Below are 16,415 nucleotides of genomic sequence, written 5' to 3'. Positions count from 1 at the left end.
TAACTTTGTCTGTGGAGTTAGTCCAAAGAGAGTACTGATTTTTATTCTTACTTACGAATTTTTCATATAATTTTCTAAGTGATTAGTTTCTTACTAGTGAATTGTTGTATTCAATCATGGACGACGATTTACCGACCGATTTCCAGGTCATCGTCATTGGCACAGGTAAGTTTTATAGTACACGAAAACCCATACCGGGATAATGGCAGCCTACTTATCGATCTTATTTTTTCCAACTGCTTGGTCATCACTGCTGAAGTGTGAAATTACCTAGTCAGAAAGTGGTGTAAAAATATTTTGATAATGAATTTCAATAAGTGAATAAATTGACTTAATACTTTGTTCACCAAAATTTAAAGGTTTCAATATTTGCGACCCATATTGACTTAGTCATTACTTAATTAAATATTTGCAGAGACATGGCTCAGTATAACTATAACATATTTTCGGGGTAGACAGAGCCAACAGGCTTGAATGAATCAAAAGACTTAATGGCCACATTCAGCTATTTGGCTTAATGATAGAATTGAGATTCAAATAGTGACAGGTTGCTAGCCCATCGCCTAAAAAAAGAATCCCAAGTTTGTAAGCCTATCCCTTAGTCGCCTTTTACAACATCCATGGGAAATAGATGGAGTGGTCCTATTCTTGTTTGAATTGGTGCTGGGAGCTATTTGTTATGTTATGTGCCGTGCACATAACATAACAAATAGCATAACTATAACAAATAGCATAATAACACAAAAAATCTATTGAATTTTAAGAAGAGATACTATCCTTATCTTAAATAAAATACCTTTACTAGTTGTGCCCCAAGGCACTCTCGTGGGTGTGAAAAAGTGTTTATTATGTTATTTCAGGTTATATTCAACCCTTTTATTGAATTATCTGTTTAAGAGTGCATGCTTAACAAATAAATGTATATTGTTAAGGTATGGTGGAATCAATAGTGGCCGCCGCCTGTAGCCGAATAGGCAAGAATGTTTTACATCTGGATTCCAGCGACCACTATGGGGGTCTGTGGGCTTCCTATAACTTTGAGGGGCTTCAAAAGTTTTTGAAGGAAGTGAATGCAGACCCTAAGAGACAACCACAAGTTTATAATTTAACTGAAAAGTGGTACATTGAAAAGTGAGTATATAAAGCACAAAAACTTTTTAAGACACTGGAAATGAAGAAATTTCTGAATAATTAAAATAATAATAATATAGCTATAAAAGTAGTAGTTACTTAAATTTGTTCCAAATAAAGATCACAGCTGAAATTGGAACAGTTTTAATTTTATTTTTTTTCTTTTTTGAGTTATTACCTTAGATCTTAAAGTTATAATTTTCTAATTAATCCACTAAATTTGTTTTGCCCAAAATATTAATTTAGCAATCATACATATATTTATTTTTTAATTTGTAAAGAGAATCTCCACAAGAAGAAATAAAAGAGGGAGAAGAGAACAAGACTGATGATAGCAAAGCGGAGGCTAAAAAAGTATGGAGCCAGGCGACCTTCGCCGCCGAGTATAGGAAATTTAACATTGACATGACACCAAAGGTAAGGAAAATTTTATGATTATCTGTTTCTTATGATTTCATCTTTAGTTGTGGCATTTTTCTGCATGAATTCATTCATACAGTAAACCATCTTGAAAAACAGAACTATACTCATAGTCCTCCACAATTTTTTTTAAAGAAAAAAAAAACATTGTTTTAAAATGATTACTGAAACCTCAGCTTTATTTGTTCTTATTTTATTCAGCTATTGGTGGTCTATACTAGAACTCATGTTATTCTAAACAGTTCTTTAAGTCATGTGGTTTTCATTGCTCCACTTTCTGGTTATTATCTAAAACAAATTGGGCGCTGACCTTATCTGTATCTCCTTAGCTTCTGTTCTCCCGCGGCCCTCTTGTCGAGCTGCTGATATCCTCGAACATCGCTCGCTACGCGGAGTTCCGTTGCGTGACCCGCGTGTTGACCTGGCTAGACGACCGCCTTGTGCCCGTCCCGTGCTCTCGCGCCGATGTCTTCGCCACTGAAGCCGTCAGCATCATAGAGAAACGGATGCTGATGAAAATGCTCACCTCCATTGTCGGATACAATGAGGAGGAGATGAACAACGAATTTAAAGGTTAGTTATTTGTATTTTTAACTTCATTTATCGCATAATACCACTTCAACACATACTGAAAATTACATTAGTGAAAATGTAAAAAAAATCTTTTGTATATACAGATTGGAATGACAAAACCTTCAAAGAGTACCTCACACACAAAGGTCTCACCCCAAACCTGATCCACTACGTGCTATACGCCATCGCTGGGGGCACCGACGCCATGCCCTGCTTGGAAGGAGTTAAAGAGTGCAAGAAGTTTCTTATGAGTCTCGGCCGCTATGGCAACACGCCCTTCCTTTGGCCTATGTACGGCAGTGGTGAACTGCCTCAATGTTTTTGCAGGTAATTCAATTGCTTATGAACCTTTTTGATAAATCAAATACTGTATGCCAGTGAAAGTGGATTGGCACGGATGCCATGCAGAGCTTGGAAGGTTTTTAAAAGTGCAAAAAGTTTCTCTACGGCAACACGCCTATACTTCTGTGGTAAACTGCTCCAATGCTTCTGCAGGTAATCTGATTTCTTTTTGTGAGAAATAAAATTATCTATGACACTAAAAATAATATTGGGGGTCATCCAGACAGATTTTGATCATACTTTTTTTGTTGCATTGCAATAAGCCTGGGAAATATAGGATACAGTTCTGGTAATTAGAATAGTACTTGAAAAGCAAGTTTTCAAAGTTACCTATGAATGTCTGTTACTCACAACCGCTAAACCGAACTTGGCATTGGCGCTGTTATACAACATACAAAGAGGTCGTGTACGCGTAGTTTCCATAATGACACGTCCGTCACCGTGACTAAACAGTGCAAAAAGTGCACCATCACAGCACCGACTACGCCTCGCGCCTCGTAACTCAGTTCAATGACCCAAATGTGCACCAAGTTGACCAACACACGAAAAAGGAGCCACTTTCTATTGTTGCATGACGCGTTTCAGCATGACTTTTTTTAATTTGATGATAATTAATCCTTTATTTTTGTGTTGAGAGCAGTCGTAACTTAAGTATGCCCGCCGCTAAAATCTCGTTATTTTCCGCTGTTACCCCGCGATTTTCGGCAAAACGTGCGATAAGTAAAATTTCTCCATATCTAATTTTTTTATATATTTATGTATATCAAGGAATAAAATACGACTAGAACTTGGACTAAGGAAAAATTTAGTACAAGCGCATTACTTATTTATAGAGAAATTCATTCCAGTAGGCCCACATTTCTAGTAGGCAAACATCTTTTTTCCATTTGCTCTGCTTTTTTTATTATTTAATTTAATACGTGTTCGGGTGTAATGACCGCTAAATGGAATAAAGTAACCATGTAATGGAGGCTTCACTTATTATGAGTAATCTAAGATCGGAAATACATATATTCTTTTCTTATTCGCGCACATGTGATACGTTAAGTTCACATTCATTTACTTTAATTGTTGGTTGTCTATTGTGTAAGATGCTCGATAAACCACCAGGTGTCGAAAGCGGCACATTATTTAAAATATGATTCATCATTATTATTGACTAGCTGTGCCCACGACTTGGTCCGCGTGGAATAGTTATTTTGGGCATCATTTCTGTTCTCAAGGATGAATGATTTTCTCCGTTTTTTTTTAATATTCCATTATTTCTTTGCTCCTTATAGTTGCAGCGTGATGTAATATAGCCTTCCTCTATAAATGGTCTATTCAACGCAAAAATAATTTTTCAATTCGAACCAGTAGTTCTTGAGATTAGCGCGTTCAAACAAACTTTTTTCAAATTCAAATTCAAAATTTTTATTCATTATTATAGGATATTATTATATCGCTTAATAATTGTCGTATGGTTTAACAACTTGGTTGACGTCAAATTACTTAAAAACTAAGTTTACTGCCGCTTCCAAGGCGTCAGTGCAGAAGAAGCGGTAACAAACTGCACTGCAGCATTTTCATCAACAACGTCAACTTCACAATATTAAATTATACTTAGAATAGAATGTGGACGGGAGAATACATTGTTCACGGGAGATTTATATATTTATGAGATTTAATATTGAAAAAAGAAAAATATATATATATATATATATATTATGGATTGCCAATTTTAAAAAGATTTATGTACAGAGTGTACTGAAATTTTGATTTAAGTTCAAATTAAACTACAATTAATTACGAGGTTCCTGTGCCAAGCTCGAGCCAGATGTTTTTATCATTAAGGTAATCATCAGTCCTATAATAAGCCTTCCCACAAAGTACTTTCTTTACATACTCTTTGAATTTTCGGTTGGGCATATCAAGAACAGACTCCGGCAACCTATTATAAAATCGTATACAGTTCCCCATAAATGATTTACTGACTTTGCTAAGCCTATGAAACGGCATGACTAATTTATGTTTATTACGTAAATTTCTATCAGTTGTGGCACTAACTTTTTGAAAAAAAGAGGTATTTTTCCTAACATACATTATAAGATCAAAAATGTACTGGGACGCTACTGTAGGTATGTTTATTTTCTTAAAGAGTTGTCTTAACGAGTCTCTTGGTCCTAAGCCGTAAATTGCGCGAACGGCCCTTTTCTGAATTATAAAAATAGTTTGTATATCAGCCGCGCTACCCCATAAAAGTAAACCATAAGATAACAAGCTATGAAAATAGCTGAAATAAACAAGCCTAGCTGTAGCTACATCTGTCAATTGTCGGATCCTCCTAACAGCATAAGCGGCAGAGCTAAGTCTATTGGATAGTTTAAAAATATGAGCACCCCACTGTAGCTTTGCATCAATTATAATTCCTAAAAACTTTGTATTTTCAACAAATTCTAATTTCTGGCCTTCCAGTGTTATGTCAGTATTGGCCTGCCTTACGTTTGGAAGGGTAAATTTAATGCATTGGGTCTTATTAGCATTTAAAAGAAGATTGTTGGTTGAGAACCAGATAGATATGGCCGACAGTATATTATTAACCGAACTTACATTTTCGCTATGGCGATCTAATTTAAATATTAAAGAAGTGTCATCGGCAAACAGCACTATACCCGCCTGTTTTTCCACCATAAAAGGCAGGTCATTGACATATACCAAGAAGAGGAATGGTCCTAAAATTGAGCCCTGAGGAACACCCATTGAGACGCTTGATCCGCTTGACTTTACTCCATTAATATCTACAGTTTGAAGCCTATCAGTCAAATAGGATGCCATTAGTTTAGTTGATTTGTGGTCAAACCCATATTGACTAAGTTTACGCAAAAGTGTCTGATGATCTACGCAATCAAATGCTTTAGAGAGATCGCAAAAGACTCCAACTGAATCCTGTGAACTCTCCCACGCGTCATAGATTTGAGTAACAAGTGCTACTCCCGCATCAGTGGTGGACTTCCCGGCAGTGAACCCATATTGTTGGGAATGGAAAATGTTATTGATTTTAAAATATTGTTGCATTTGATTAAGCATCATCTTCTCAAACACCTTGCTCAAAACTGGCAATATAGAAATAGGTCTATAATTGCCAAGGACTGTTTTCTCCCCTTTTTTGAATAGAGGTATTAATTTGCTACATTTCATTAAATTTGGAAAAATACCCTCATCAATACATTCATTAAATATAAAAGCTAGATCAGATGCAATAATATCTATGATTTGACTTATGATACTAACAGACATACCCCAATGGTCTTCAGACTTTTTCAAATTAAGTTGTTTGAACGCCTTTAATATATTATCAGAGTTAACATATTTAAATTTAAAGACAGATTTGATGGGAGTTGTGTTATTATTAAGTAGGGTTTCAGCGCGCAATGGACAAGAGTCAACGTCAGAAGTTAGCTCCACAGGGATTTTTGCAAAGAAATTATCAAAAGCATTTACTATGTCCTGAGTTTTAGAAATACTTTTGTTACCGGATGATATTTGTTTAATACTGTCTCTATCTTTGATTTTGCCAGATTCTTTATTAATAATGTTCCATGTTTCTTTAATTTTATTTGGTGCGTTGTTTATTTTACTACTTATGTGCAAAGACTTGGCTTGCCTGCAAACTTTTTTAAATAATTTTGAATAATTTTTGACATATTCTACAAAACTGGGGTCAAAATTGTATTGTTTCTGGGCATATAAGTCATATAACTTATTCCTACTCTTGTGAATACCTACTGTAGCCCATTCACTGAACTGTAATCTATTACGAATATTGACTTGTTTCTGCTTGAACCTTTTTGAGTATTCAGCAGAAATCATATCAAATAAATTGATATAATGTTCATTAGGATTATTTCCAGAATATGTTAAAGTATTTAATTGATTTGCAATGTTTATTTTAAATTTTCTTATGTTTTTGGAAGAAAGAGGTCTACACATAATTTTATCATTATTTAAATTGTTTAAGGACTCTTTCTCAAAGGTAACATATTGACCGGTGTGATCCGAGGGCAATTTGTGAATAATTGATTTCCGTATATAAAGATTATTGCAAAAAAAATTATCCAGACACTTGGCAGATGTAGATGTTATTCGGGTTGGTTCGAAAAAAACATACTCTAAATTATAAGATTTAAGCAAATTAATAAATTGTATACTAACGGTTGATTTAACTAAAATGTCAATGTTAAAATCACCACAAATAATTAATTTTTTATTACATTACTCTTCAGCTTAATAATATTAGTATAGATGTTCATAAAGTGTAGTGTAGGTGTAATATGATTCAGGATAAAAAGACTGTGTTCCTCAAGATTTTTCTAGAAAACGGCTGGCTATAACAATTTTGGAACAGTTTTTGCTTTAGACGATTTTCTAGATTTTTATTGCACCAAGATAATACAAACATTATAGCACGAAAAAAATTACCTTCCTTTCGTCTTCCTAAGTCCGCAATTGCAAGTGATTTATTTATTTTATAACTATGTACTATTTCGTGTAACTGTGTAATGTGTATTTGTGTGCTATGTAAAAAATATTAACAAACTCTTCTCCCACAGGCTCTGCGCCGTATTCGGTGGCGTGTACTGCCTGAACCGGCCAATAGACAAGGTGGAAACGAAGACCGTCGACGAGGGGAAGACCATGGTAGTCATTGAAACCAAAAACAAGACTGTCAACTGTGAACACCTCGTGATCGGCATCAACGAATGCCCCAAGGAGTTTATGTCTTCAGAACCGGCTGAGAGCTCGGACATCTCTAGGGCTGTGTTCATAACGAATGGAACTATAATGTCGAGCGAAAAGGAGCCCTTGACCCTGTTGAGGTTCCCTCCACTCAATGAGGGAGATAACGCTGTGACGGTGCTCGAAGTTGGGCCGGCAACGGGATCTTGCCCTAAGGGATTGTGTGAGTTGATTTCTGATACCATCTTTCTTATGTACCGATTGCACTTTCCACTTCTTATATATATATATATATTGAATAGATACGGTACATCATAATTCAATCCGTTCTTGTGTTTTGTATCACTTGCTGATGTATTTACCTGTGTTTACATTCCAATAAATGTAAAATATCATTATCTCTTTGCGTTAGTCCCATATTGGATTGAATCAGTCCGGGTTTTACACGTTTCACACTTTGACACTCATTTCACTAATGTAAATAAAAGTGAAGTTTAAATCCTACTGCTACTACTTGCACCACGATTAGGTTACCTTAATTGATCGACAATCAACACTCAATCACAGATGAAATACATTGTTACATATGTGGCCGAACCAAACTTATTTTACCCCTTACAATTTAATAATAACAAATAAATAAATATATACAGGACAAATAACACGGATTGAGTTAGCCTCGAAGTAAGTTCGAGACTTGTGTTACGAGATACTAACTCACCTACATACATACATAAAATCACGCCTCTTTCCCATGATACTAACTCAACGATTCTATGTATATTTTATAATAAATACTTATAGGTATAGATAAATATCCAAAATCCAAGCCAATCTGAAAACTTTTTTTCTCATCATTCCCTGGCCGGGATTCCAACCCGGGACCTCCGGTGTCACTGACAAGCGTACTACCGCTGCGCCACAGAGGCCGTCAAACCTCTCCAAAGCCGGTTTAAAAGTTGTTTCTTTACTTTATCTATATAATATTTCATGGCAGATTGCCATATTTGTTCAAAGTTTCTCTATATTGCTTATTCGCAAGCCCTCTCAGGGTCACCCAACTTTTTATTCAGTTTTTTGTGTAATTGCGCCACTCGAAAAGTAGCAACTTTTTTGAGCCGCTTTTTTATTGGGCGTTAACATGTGAGTCATTCGGGGATTGGAATGTAGGTGATGTAATGTTAAACTTCTTGTAGGAACCTCAGCAATAAAATTCAGATTTGCTATATTTATTAATTAAAAAGTATAGTAAACTTAGTTTTGAGTAAGTTATTTGTCGTCAACCAATGTAATGAAACCAAGTGATATTAAGTATCCCTTAGTAATGAATAAAAATTTTGAATTTAAATTTAAATTTAAGTAACTGCATAAGTTGTTTTGCATAATCATAGTTTGACGTATTTTTTATAGCTAAGTTCCTAAATTTTTTTTTCTCACTTAAAAAAATCCCGTAAAATTTATGGACCCAAAAAATAATCGAAAAAGGGTGGAATATATTCCGGATACGCACACATATCATGTTGTAATCCCTTACGGGGAAGACATAGTCAATAATACAACACTGGGAAGCCATGTTTTGTACGGGGATGACTTGATAAACTTTCAACATCTCCAAAATTCAACTTGTAAATTATAGGTATTATGTAAATTATTTTATTTAACAGTTGTGGTGTACTTCATCACGAAGAAGGTGAAAGATGCCGAGAGCGATTTAAAGGCGTACGCTGAGAAGGTTTTCGATATGTCCGGCGGAGACCAGACCCAGGCCTCTGACAAACCCAAGGTGAGTAACGATTAGCCCTTGGGTCTTATTCAGTACTATGCACGATTAACTGTTTAATTAGCGCGGCTTCTTTTGCATTTAACATTAAATATTATTAGTCAGTTTGAAAAGAACATAATGAGTACATCGCCATCTGTTGGTAATGGTAGTTGATCTACCAAAAATCTCTTGTATCTTTTATTCTTAGTTAAATTTCAATTAAATCAATTTACCACAACGATGTATTCTTTCGTCTACATTTCTATTGTAATTCTATTTCTAAGTTTGGATTATGTGACGTCGACGATTGAAGAAAATGCTGCAGTGCAGTTCGTTACTACTTCTTCTGCACTGACCGTCCCGTTAGTTTTGAGTAATTTATTCGACATCAACCAATGTGATATCAAAAGATATGACAATTATATGCATTTATGTATGACCATAATAGTGAATAAAGTTTTTGAATTTTAGTATACTTTGACAATAGTGATGACGTGTTAACAAATCCGCACGGTGTTCCAGTGCCTGTGGTCGCTGTTCTACAACGTGGTGGACCGCAGCAGCGCCGTGGCGAGCAACTCCGGCGCCGTGCACGCGTGCGCCGGGCCCGACGCCGGCCTCGACTTCGACCGCGCCGTGCTGCAGGTCAGTGGCTATATACCTATCTATAGTATATACACACTGCACTGGCTGCTGTCTGTCTTTATGTTTTTAGTTCTACATTCATTCATGTTTTTACACTGCACTGGCTGCTGTCTTTATGTTTTTAGTTCTACATTCATTCATGTTTTTACACTGCACTGGCTGCTGTCTTTATGTTTTTAGTTCTACATTCATTCATGTTTTTACACTGCACTGGCTGCTGTCTTTATGTTTTTAGTTCTACATTCATTCATGTTTTTACACTGCACTGGCTGCTGTCTTTATGTTTTTAGTTCTACATTTATTCGTGTTTTTACACTGCACTGGCTGCTGTCTGTCTTTATGTTTTTAGTTCTACATTCATTCATGTTTTTACACTGCACTGGCTGCTGTCTTTATGTTTTTAGTTCTACATTCATTCATGTTTTTACACTGCACTGGCTGCTGTCTTTATGTTTTTAGTTCTACATTCATTCATGTTTTTACACTGCACTGGCTGCTGTCTTTATGTTTTTAGTTCTACATTCATTCATGTTTTTACACTGCACTGGCTGCTGTCTTTATGTTTTTAGTTCTACATTCATTCATGTTTTTACACTGCACTGGCTGCTGTCTTTATGTTTTTAGTTCTACATTCATTCATGTTTTTACACTGCACTGGCTGCTGTCTTTATGTTTTTAGTTCTAAATTCGTTCATGTTTTTTTTAATGTAGACAAGGTGAATTCGTCCACGATTTAGATTTAAGAGATCTAAGTATATTTGTAAATTGACGTCCGTTTGTTCCGCCGCTTATTCTACACATGCGCTTTGGAAGCGGTAGTAGTTGTAATTAGATTTAAGTTATGTGACGTCAATAAGTGATACCTTGTGTCCAATTTTGAAAATAAATCTATTTTATTCCATGTCATTGTGCCGCCATTTTGGCGCTGAAGGCAGATACGATTATCCGTGGAACTAAAATCTGTGATGTGTGATGTGTTGTAGTGAGTTTTACAAAACACACGTTTCCTTGTGTTTTTTTAGCTCAATTTTTTAAATTTCATTTATATAGCAAAAAATAAAATAATATTCACAAAATATTTCGTCGATGTCGTCGTATTTTACGGTAAACATTTGCAATAAAAAATTAGTTCTCGGGACAATCGCAGTGATCGAAGTGGCGCTTCAACTTGCCACACAAAATTAGTTGTCATTTGTATAGAACAGCCTGTCCGTAGTTGGAGGGCAGTGTTGTTAACTCATCTGTTGTGAGCGCTTATGGCATGTAGCGACCCCGGGTGCAGTTCCCATTTGATGGGCAAAAAGCACAAAATTTCAGTTTCATCATAGAACCATCAACTTGAAAGGCTTTCGTTTCTTTTCGACACTATTGGATATTATTTGACGCCAACAAGATAAGATTTGTCTAAATCTTATCTTATTGACCGCCAAACCACGATTAAACAAAGTAAATGTACCCCTTCGTCTTCTTATCTCCGATAAAGCAATGTTTATGTTGCTAAAATAAATACTTGATAACATTTTGCACTTTATTTATATCAACATCAGTAATAATTATTAGAAGATAAATGAAATTTGAATGGTAATTTCGACATGTTGCTCATTCAGGCAACTGATGTATGAACATATGTATGTTAGTTCTCTTGCGTGGTTTCGGGAACCCCATCCAGCGAAACCCTGGCTTCTCTCCAGATAGGTGTTACTGACGCCGAATGATGAAAAATTACATAACAAATATTATTTAGACGACTAGGTTTTAGGCAGCCAAATGTTTCACGGCACATACAGGTGGCAAGTTCTTCTAGCAGACTGCGAACTTTGAGGCCTTTGAAATATTACTGTTTTAGTAATGAAAGGGTCATTAGCATACAAAGTAAAATATTTTAGAATTACTAGAATGTTAGTTTTATTTGTTTTAAAATTGATTCATTCATGCCATGCTAATATTATATGTTCGGGACATATTCATTGAGTATTCCATTCTTTCAGGCCGAGCAAATCTTCAAGCGGATCTGCCCCGGCGAGGAGTTCCTGCCGCGCGCCCCGGACCCAGAGGAGATCGTGTTCGAGGATGACGTCACGCACGGGCCCGAGTTCCGCCGGGAGCAGGGCGACGACGACGGCGACGCCAAGGAGTAGTCGCCGGCGGCTAATTAGTGTTTCCAATTAAACAGTGCGTTTGAACGTGCAGGTTTGACATGCCAGTATTCTTGATGTTACAGTATAAAACTTCTTACGCTGGAATATTTGAATTTATTTCTAGCAATTTAACTCCTCATGACTGGGTCTGGCTTGGTTGTTGTTTAATCAGAGTTAATATGCGAGTTACAAACTGTATGTTTAAAGTGGTATATAGTATTCGATAATTTATAAGATTCTTCATTAAATTTCTCATATCACCAGTATTAAATATGAATGGTAAAGACAACAGTTTACATGTATTGAGAAAAAGCTTTATACTGCTAAAGAACAGGCGTCAGTTAAAACCTGCATCCTCCTAGAAAGAAACGTTAAACCGGCTTTTTATTATTATCTATTACGCTTAAAGCGATATCATGCTCTCCATTTGCACTGCGATTGTTTTTCGAGCAACGGTTCCTCTTTCTAGGCCTGGTAAACATACGATCAAACGCACTGAATACAGCTAAGGTGTAATCTCAGTAAGGTTTATACGCTTTGGTCGCTTGACTCGTGCATTCCGACTGGTGCGTGCGGCATGTATAGGGACGCCGGTTGTGCAACATACTCGTAGGATAGAGAAATCATGAAATTTTACACCTTCCGAGTTTACTTACTTATATTGGTTTATAAAACATTCAAGTCAGTGTAAGGTTAGCATTATCAATTATTCTGTGGTATACGAAGAAATTGAATTGAAACATTTTTCTATTCAAATTTAAACTTAGAAAGATTTTGTTTTTTATTAAAATTAGCTAGTGAAGTGAAGCCGTTCCTTTTAAATGAGAACATTTGGCAGGTTGAGAAGGTCGAAAGCGGGAAATGGAGGTTGCTTTGAGAACAAGCTAAGTTATCTTGTGGAAAATGGCAAGATTAAACTCGTAGCGTTGACTATTTGAGCTTTGAATTGCACTTGTGATGTGACGCGATCCGATCGAATTATTTATGTATGGAAATGTAGGTAAGAACACGCGACTTAAAGTGGCTGTTTCCTGTTCTCGCGAAATTGTCCTAAGGATTCAGCTACCGAACTGAGGATCTTTTGTGTCATTTATTTGGTCCATAGAACTTGAGGATTTCGATGTTCAATGTTAACAAGTTACTATCAGCATTCCATAATGAATAATGTTTGTTTAGTAATTTCAAGTATTGTATTAACAAAAAAAGCCTTGGAAATATGTTTTAAAACATATTGATAAGAATATGCTCTCTTTAGAGTACACGCATGGCGATTGATAACACGCAAAACCAAAGTATTAGGTACAGACAACAGCATATCAAGATGTCTAGATTAATAATTATTTAGTTGGTAACCAATTGGCAAGAAATAATGGCGTGAAAGGCTGGTGGGTAGCCTTATGTACTGTTGTCTGTAAAATCGATTTATACGATGAGAAGTAAGCATGTGCAATGCTAGAATTAGTTGGCTAGGATGCAGTTTTAAAATGTTAGGTTAACATTTTGGACGCACCAGTCTAAAGCATAGATTGTAGCACTTTTTTTATTATTATTTAAATTATGTAGCACTTAAATAATATTTATTATTGATGAAAATAATCATGCCTGTTCAGCTTGTGCATTTATAATTCCAATAAATTGTGATTATTAGAATTAACGTCTTTTATTTATCTGCAGATATTACCTTTTCCATTTATTATACCTTGGACAAAACTAAAAGCTGTTTGTGGGGTGTGGTTTTCAATATGGGGTATCTTTGTTTTTTAGCAAATTCAAATAGCCATTATTAAGAATAATGTCTGGTCATGTCATAGTAAAGAATTGAAAAAGGTATTAAAGTATAGTTATACTGGTGGTTGATAATCCTTTCTCCTAACAGCTTACATGAGGTGAAGCCAGACATTAGCAGATGTATGGTTTCTTGGGCTTTACAAAAAATTTCTACATGGTAATGTTTTCTAAAGATTATGTATGTATGAGGTTTATCATTGGGACTGTGTTATAGATAGATAAACTCTTTATTGCCCCATAAGAAAAAGAAAAACAGAAAAAAACAGGTTATTAGATAAAGGCAGACTTATCGCTAAAGCAATCTCTTCCAGTCAACCTTGTGATACCTCCTTCATGTCCTAGTGAATAAAGAAAAAATAAGCAACTAAAGATTTAATAATACACACTTTATTGTAGAGTACAGGATACAAATCTGTCTGGCGTCACTATGTAACATCAGATTGGGGCACAAAATATAAAAATGGAATTTATACTTTATACCTACTATAATTATACATAAACTTTCTTTACGCTTATATGTATAGGTAATACCTTAAAATACAAATACAGAAAATAATATTCTCTATTTACTGAAGCATTTTTGTCAATCACATACAACTTGAACTATTGACATTGAAAATATTTTTAGTAAATAACTTATATCACATTGTATTGAACTAGAACAAACGTTTTTCATAAGAAAACAAACCATGTACATTGCCTTCCAGCTGTGCAGAGTATGTTCTCTTCATGAATCTCAGGTCACCAGAGTAGCTCATCTCCCGTAAGCGTGTTACAGATCTGGCTCCAAGATCTTGGCAGCTATGCTGCATCCCTGTTTGTAAATATGGCAGGAAGCGGAGAACTGACCCTTTATCTACAATACTGCCGCTCACACCTTGGGCAACTCTATGTTTATCAGTTTCTTTATGGAAATACCTGCTCATTGCAGAACCCTTCCCATCTTTATTCTCCATGGCTTCTAAGCTTCCCATTCCTCTGTATTTCTTCAGTCTGACACCATCAGAAAAGAAGTACTCTCCAGGAGCCTCAGATGTGCCAGCCAGCAGAGAACCCATCATAACTGTTGATGCTCCTAAAGCTAAAGATTTGACAATATGACCCACTGATTGAATGCCTCCATCAGCAATTACTGGGACATTGAACTGTTTGGAATAGGTGGCAACCTGATATACTGCTGTAGCCTGGGGACAGCCGCATGCCATCACCTCCTGAGTTATACAAATAGAGCCACTGCCCATCCCCACCCTCAGAGCATCTACACCAGCTTCAATCAGATTCTTGGCTTGCATTCTTGTTACAACATTGCCTCCAATAACTTGGATATCTGGGAAAGTTTTTTTGATGTATTTTATCATCTCAACTTGATAGATTGAGTTACCTTGTGAAGAATCAAGTACTATTACATCTACTCCATTGTCAACAAGGAGTTGGAGGCGTCCTTTATCAGCCTCCCTTGTGCCAATAGCAGCACCAACCAGTAGTTGTTTGTTGGAGTCTTTTGAAGCATTTGGATAACTTCTGGCTTTCTTCAAATCAGTTCTAGCAATTAGAGCTACAAGTTCTCCAGCTCCATTGATTATTGGAAGTTTACCTTTCTTGCTTTTCTCCAAGATGTAGTTCGCATCTTGAAGAGTGACACCTGACTGGGCAGTGATCATTTCATCAATTGGAGTCATCACTTCTTTGAGGCTGAGTTGTGGATCTCCCTCCCTAAAATCAATGTCTCTGGAGGTGACAATTCCTATCAGTCGGCCTCCCAGCTTTCCGTTTTCAGTAATAGGGTATCCAGTAAATCCATTCTTTTTCTTGGCCTCTATCACATCAGCCACTGTATGGTCAGGTCCCATACACACAGGATCTCTGATGAATCCATGTTTGTATTTCTTTACTTTATGCACTTCATTGGCTTGGTACTCTGGTGTGCAGTTGTGGTGAATAATACCTATACCACCACATAAAGCCATCGATATGGCCATGTCTGCTTCAGTAACTGTGTCCATTGGAGTTGACACAAGTGGAGATTTCAGGTTTATCTTCTTCGTGAGGGGGGACGTGAGATCAACTTCCTCTGCAGTGAAATCTATGTAGCCAGGCAGGAGCAGAAAGTCGTTGTAAGTAAGACCTTCACTGTTGGCAAATATTTCGGCGGCCGACAGGCCATCACGCAAATCACCTTCAGCTTTTACAGACATGTTTACAAAATGTGCACGTGGATACAAATTGGTTATAAATTCGTACGTAGCAGTGAAGTTAATTGTTGGTGTTTGTATATTCGTCGTGAATTTCAAATCTTTACGATATCCAGTTTCTGCAAACTCTTATTGCACACGTGGTGTGCTCAGATTCTTCTCGATGGGAGATATACAAGATTTGTATCAAAATTATTGTACTTAGCACAGATAGTGGAACGTTATACGAAACAGTAAAGTTTAATTTATCAAAAATAAATTTTATAAATTAAATTTTATAAATCGAAGCACGACACCGGCTTCCTCTTTCACTCACAATTTCACATTTCACAATGCCTCATGTCAAAATTGCAAAAATATTAATGACATTGACAGACAGCTCCATAGACAAATGATATTTATTTTCATGAATGGCCTAAGGACGACTTTATTTTATAACCGACTTGAAAAAAAAATGGTTTAAAGTATGTTCAAAAGATTTATTCACTGTAATTCGATGATACAATAAATTACTTTTTAGTAAATTCCTAAGTATTTAAATACTTTATGAATAAGATTTTATTTGGAAGTTTCACCCCTTTGGTAATTCAGCTTAATGGTTTCATATTAGGCTAAATGTTCAAAAAGAATTAAATATAAGACTGCTCACCCGATTTTGATGAGATTTAGAACATAAGTACAAACAAAATCTTTCTTAAGCAAAGGTTA

General features: G+C 35.9%; 2 protein-coding genes across 2 annotated transcripts; one reads left to right on the top strand and one right to left on the bottom strand.

Moving 5' to 3' along the window:
* The first annotated feature begins 5 nt into the window (after nucleotides 1-5).
* On the top strand, nucleotides 6-13,377 carry LOC106131217 (rab proteins geranylgeranyltransferase component A 1). Its single transcript, XM_013330227.2, has 9 exons — nucleotides 6-165; nucleotides 933-1,131; nucleotides 1,413-1,548; nucleotides 1,881-2,124; nucleotides 2,229-2,451; nucleotides 7,056-7,405; nucleotides 8,847-8,965; nucleotides 9,467-9,589; nucleotides 11,578-13,377. The coding sequence occupies exons 1-9, from the start codon at nucleotides 117-119 to the stop codon at nucleotides 11,725-11,727; spliced, it is 1,593 nt and encodes a 530-aa protein (XP_013185681.2). The 5' UTR covers nucleotides 6-116; the 3' UTR covers nucleotides 11,728-13,377.
* A 509-nt stretch (nucleotides 13,378-13,886) lies between these two features.
* On the bottom strand, nucleotides 13,887-16,032 carry LOC106131216 (inosine-5'-monophosphate dehydrogenase). Its single transcript, XM_013330226.2, has one exon. The coding sequence runs from the start codon at nucleotides 15,708-15,710 to the stop codon at nucleotides 14,172-14,174; it is 1,539 nt and encodes a 512-aa protein (XP_013185680.1). The 5' UTR covers nucleotides 15,711-16,032; the 3' UTR covers nucleotides 13,887-14,171.
* Between the last annotated feature and the right edge of the window lie 383 nt (nucleotides 16,033-16,415).

The sequence above is a fragment of the Amyelois transitella genome, chromosome 6 (assembly GCF_032362555.1).
Source record: "Amyelois transitella isolate CPQ chromosome 6, ilAmyTran1.1, whole genome shotgun sequence".
In the NCBI taxonomy this organism is placed as follows: Eukaryota; Metazoa; Arthropoda; class Insecta; order Lepidoptera; family Pyralidae; genus Amyelois; species Amyelois transitella.
Note: the sequence above shows the minus strand (reverse complement) of the source record. Positions and strands in the feature narration are given on the sequence as shown.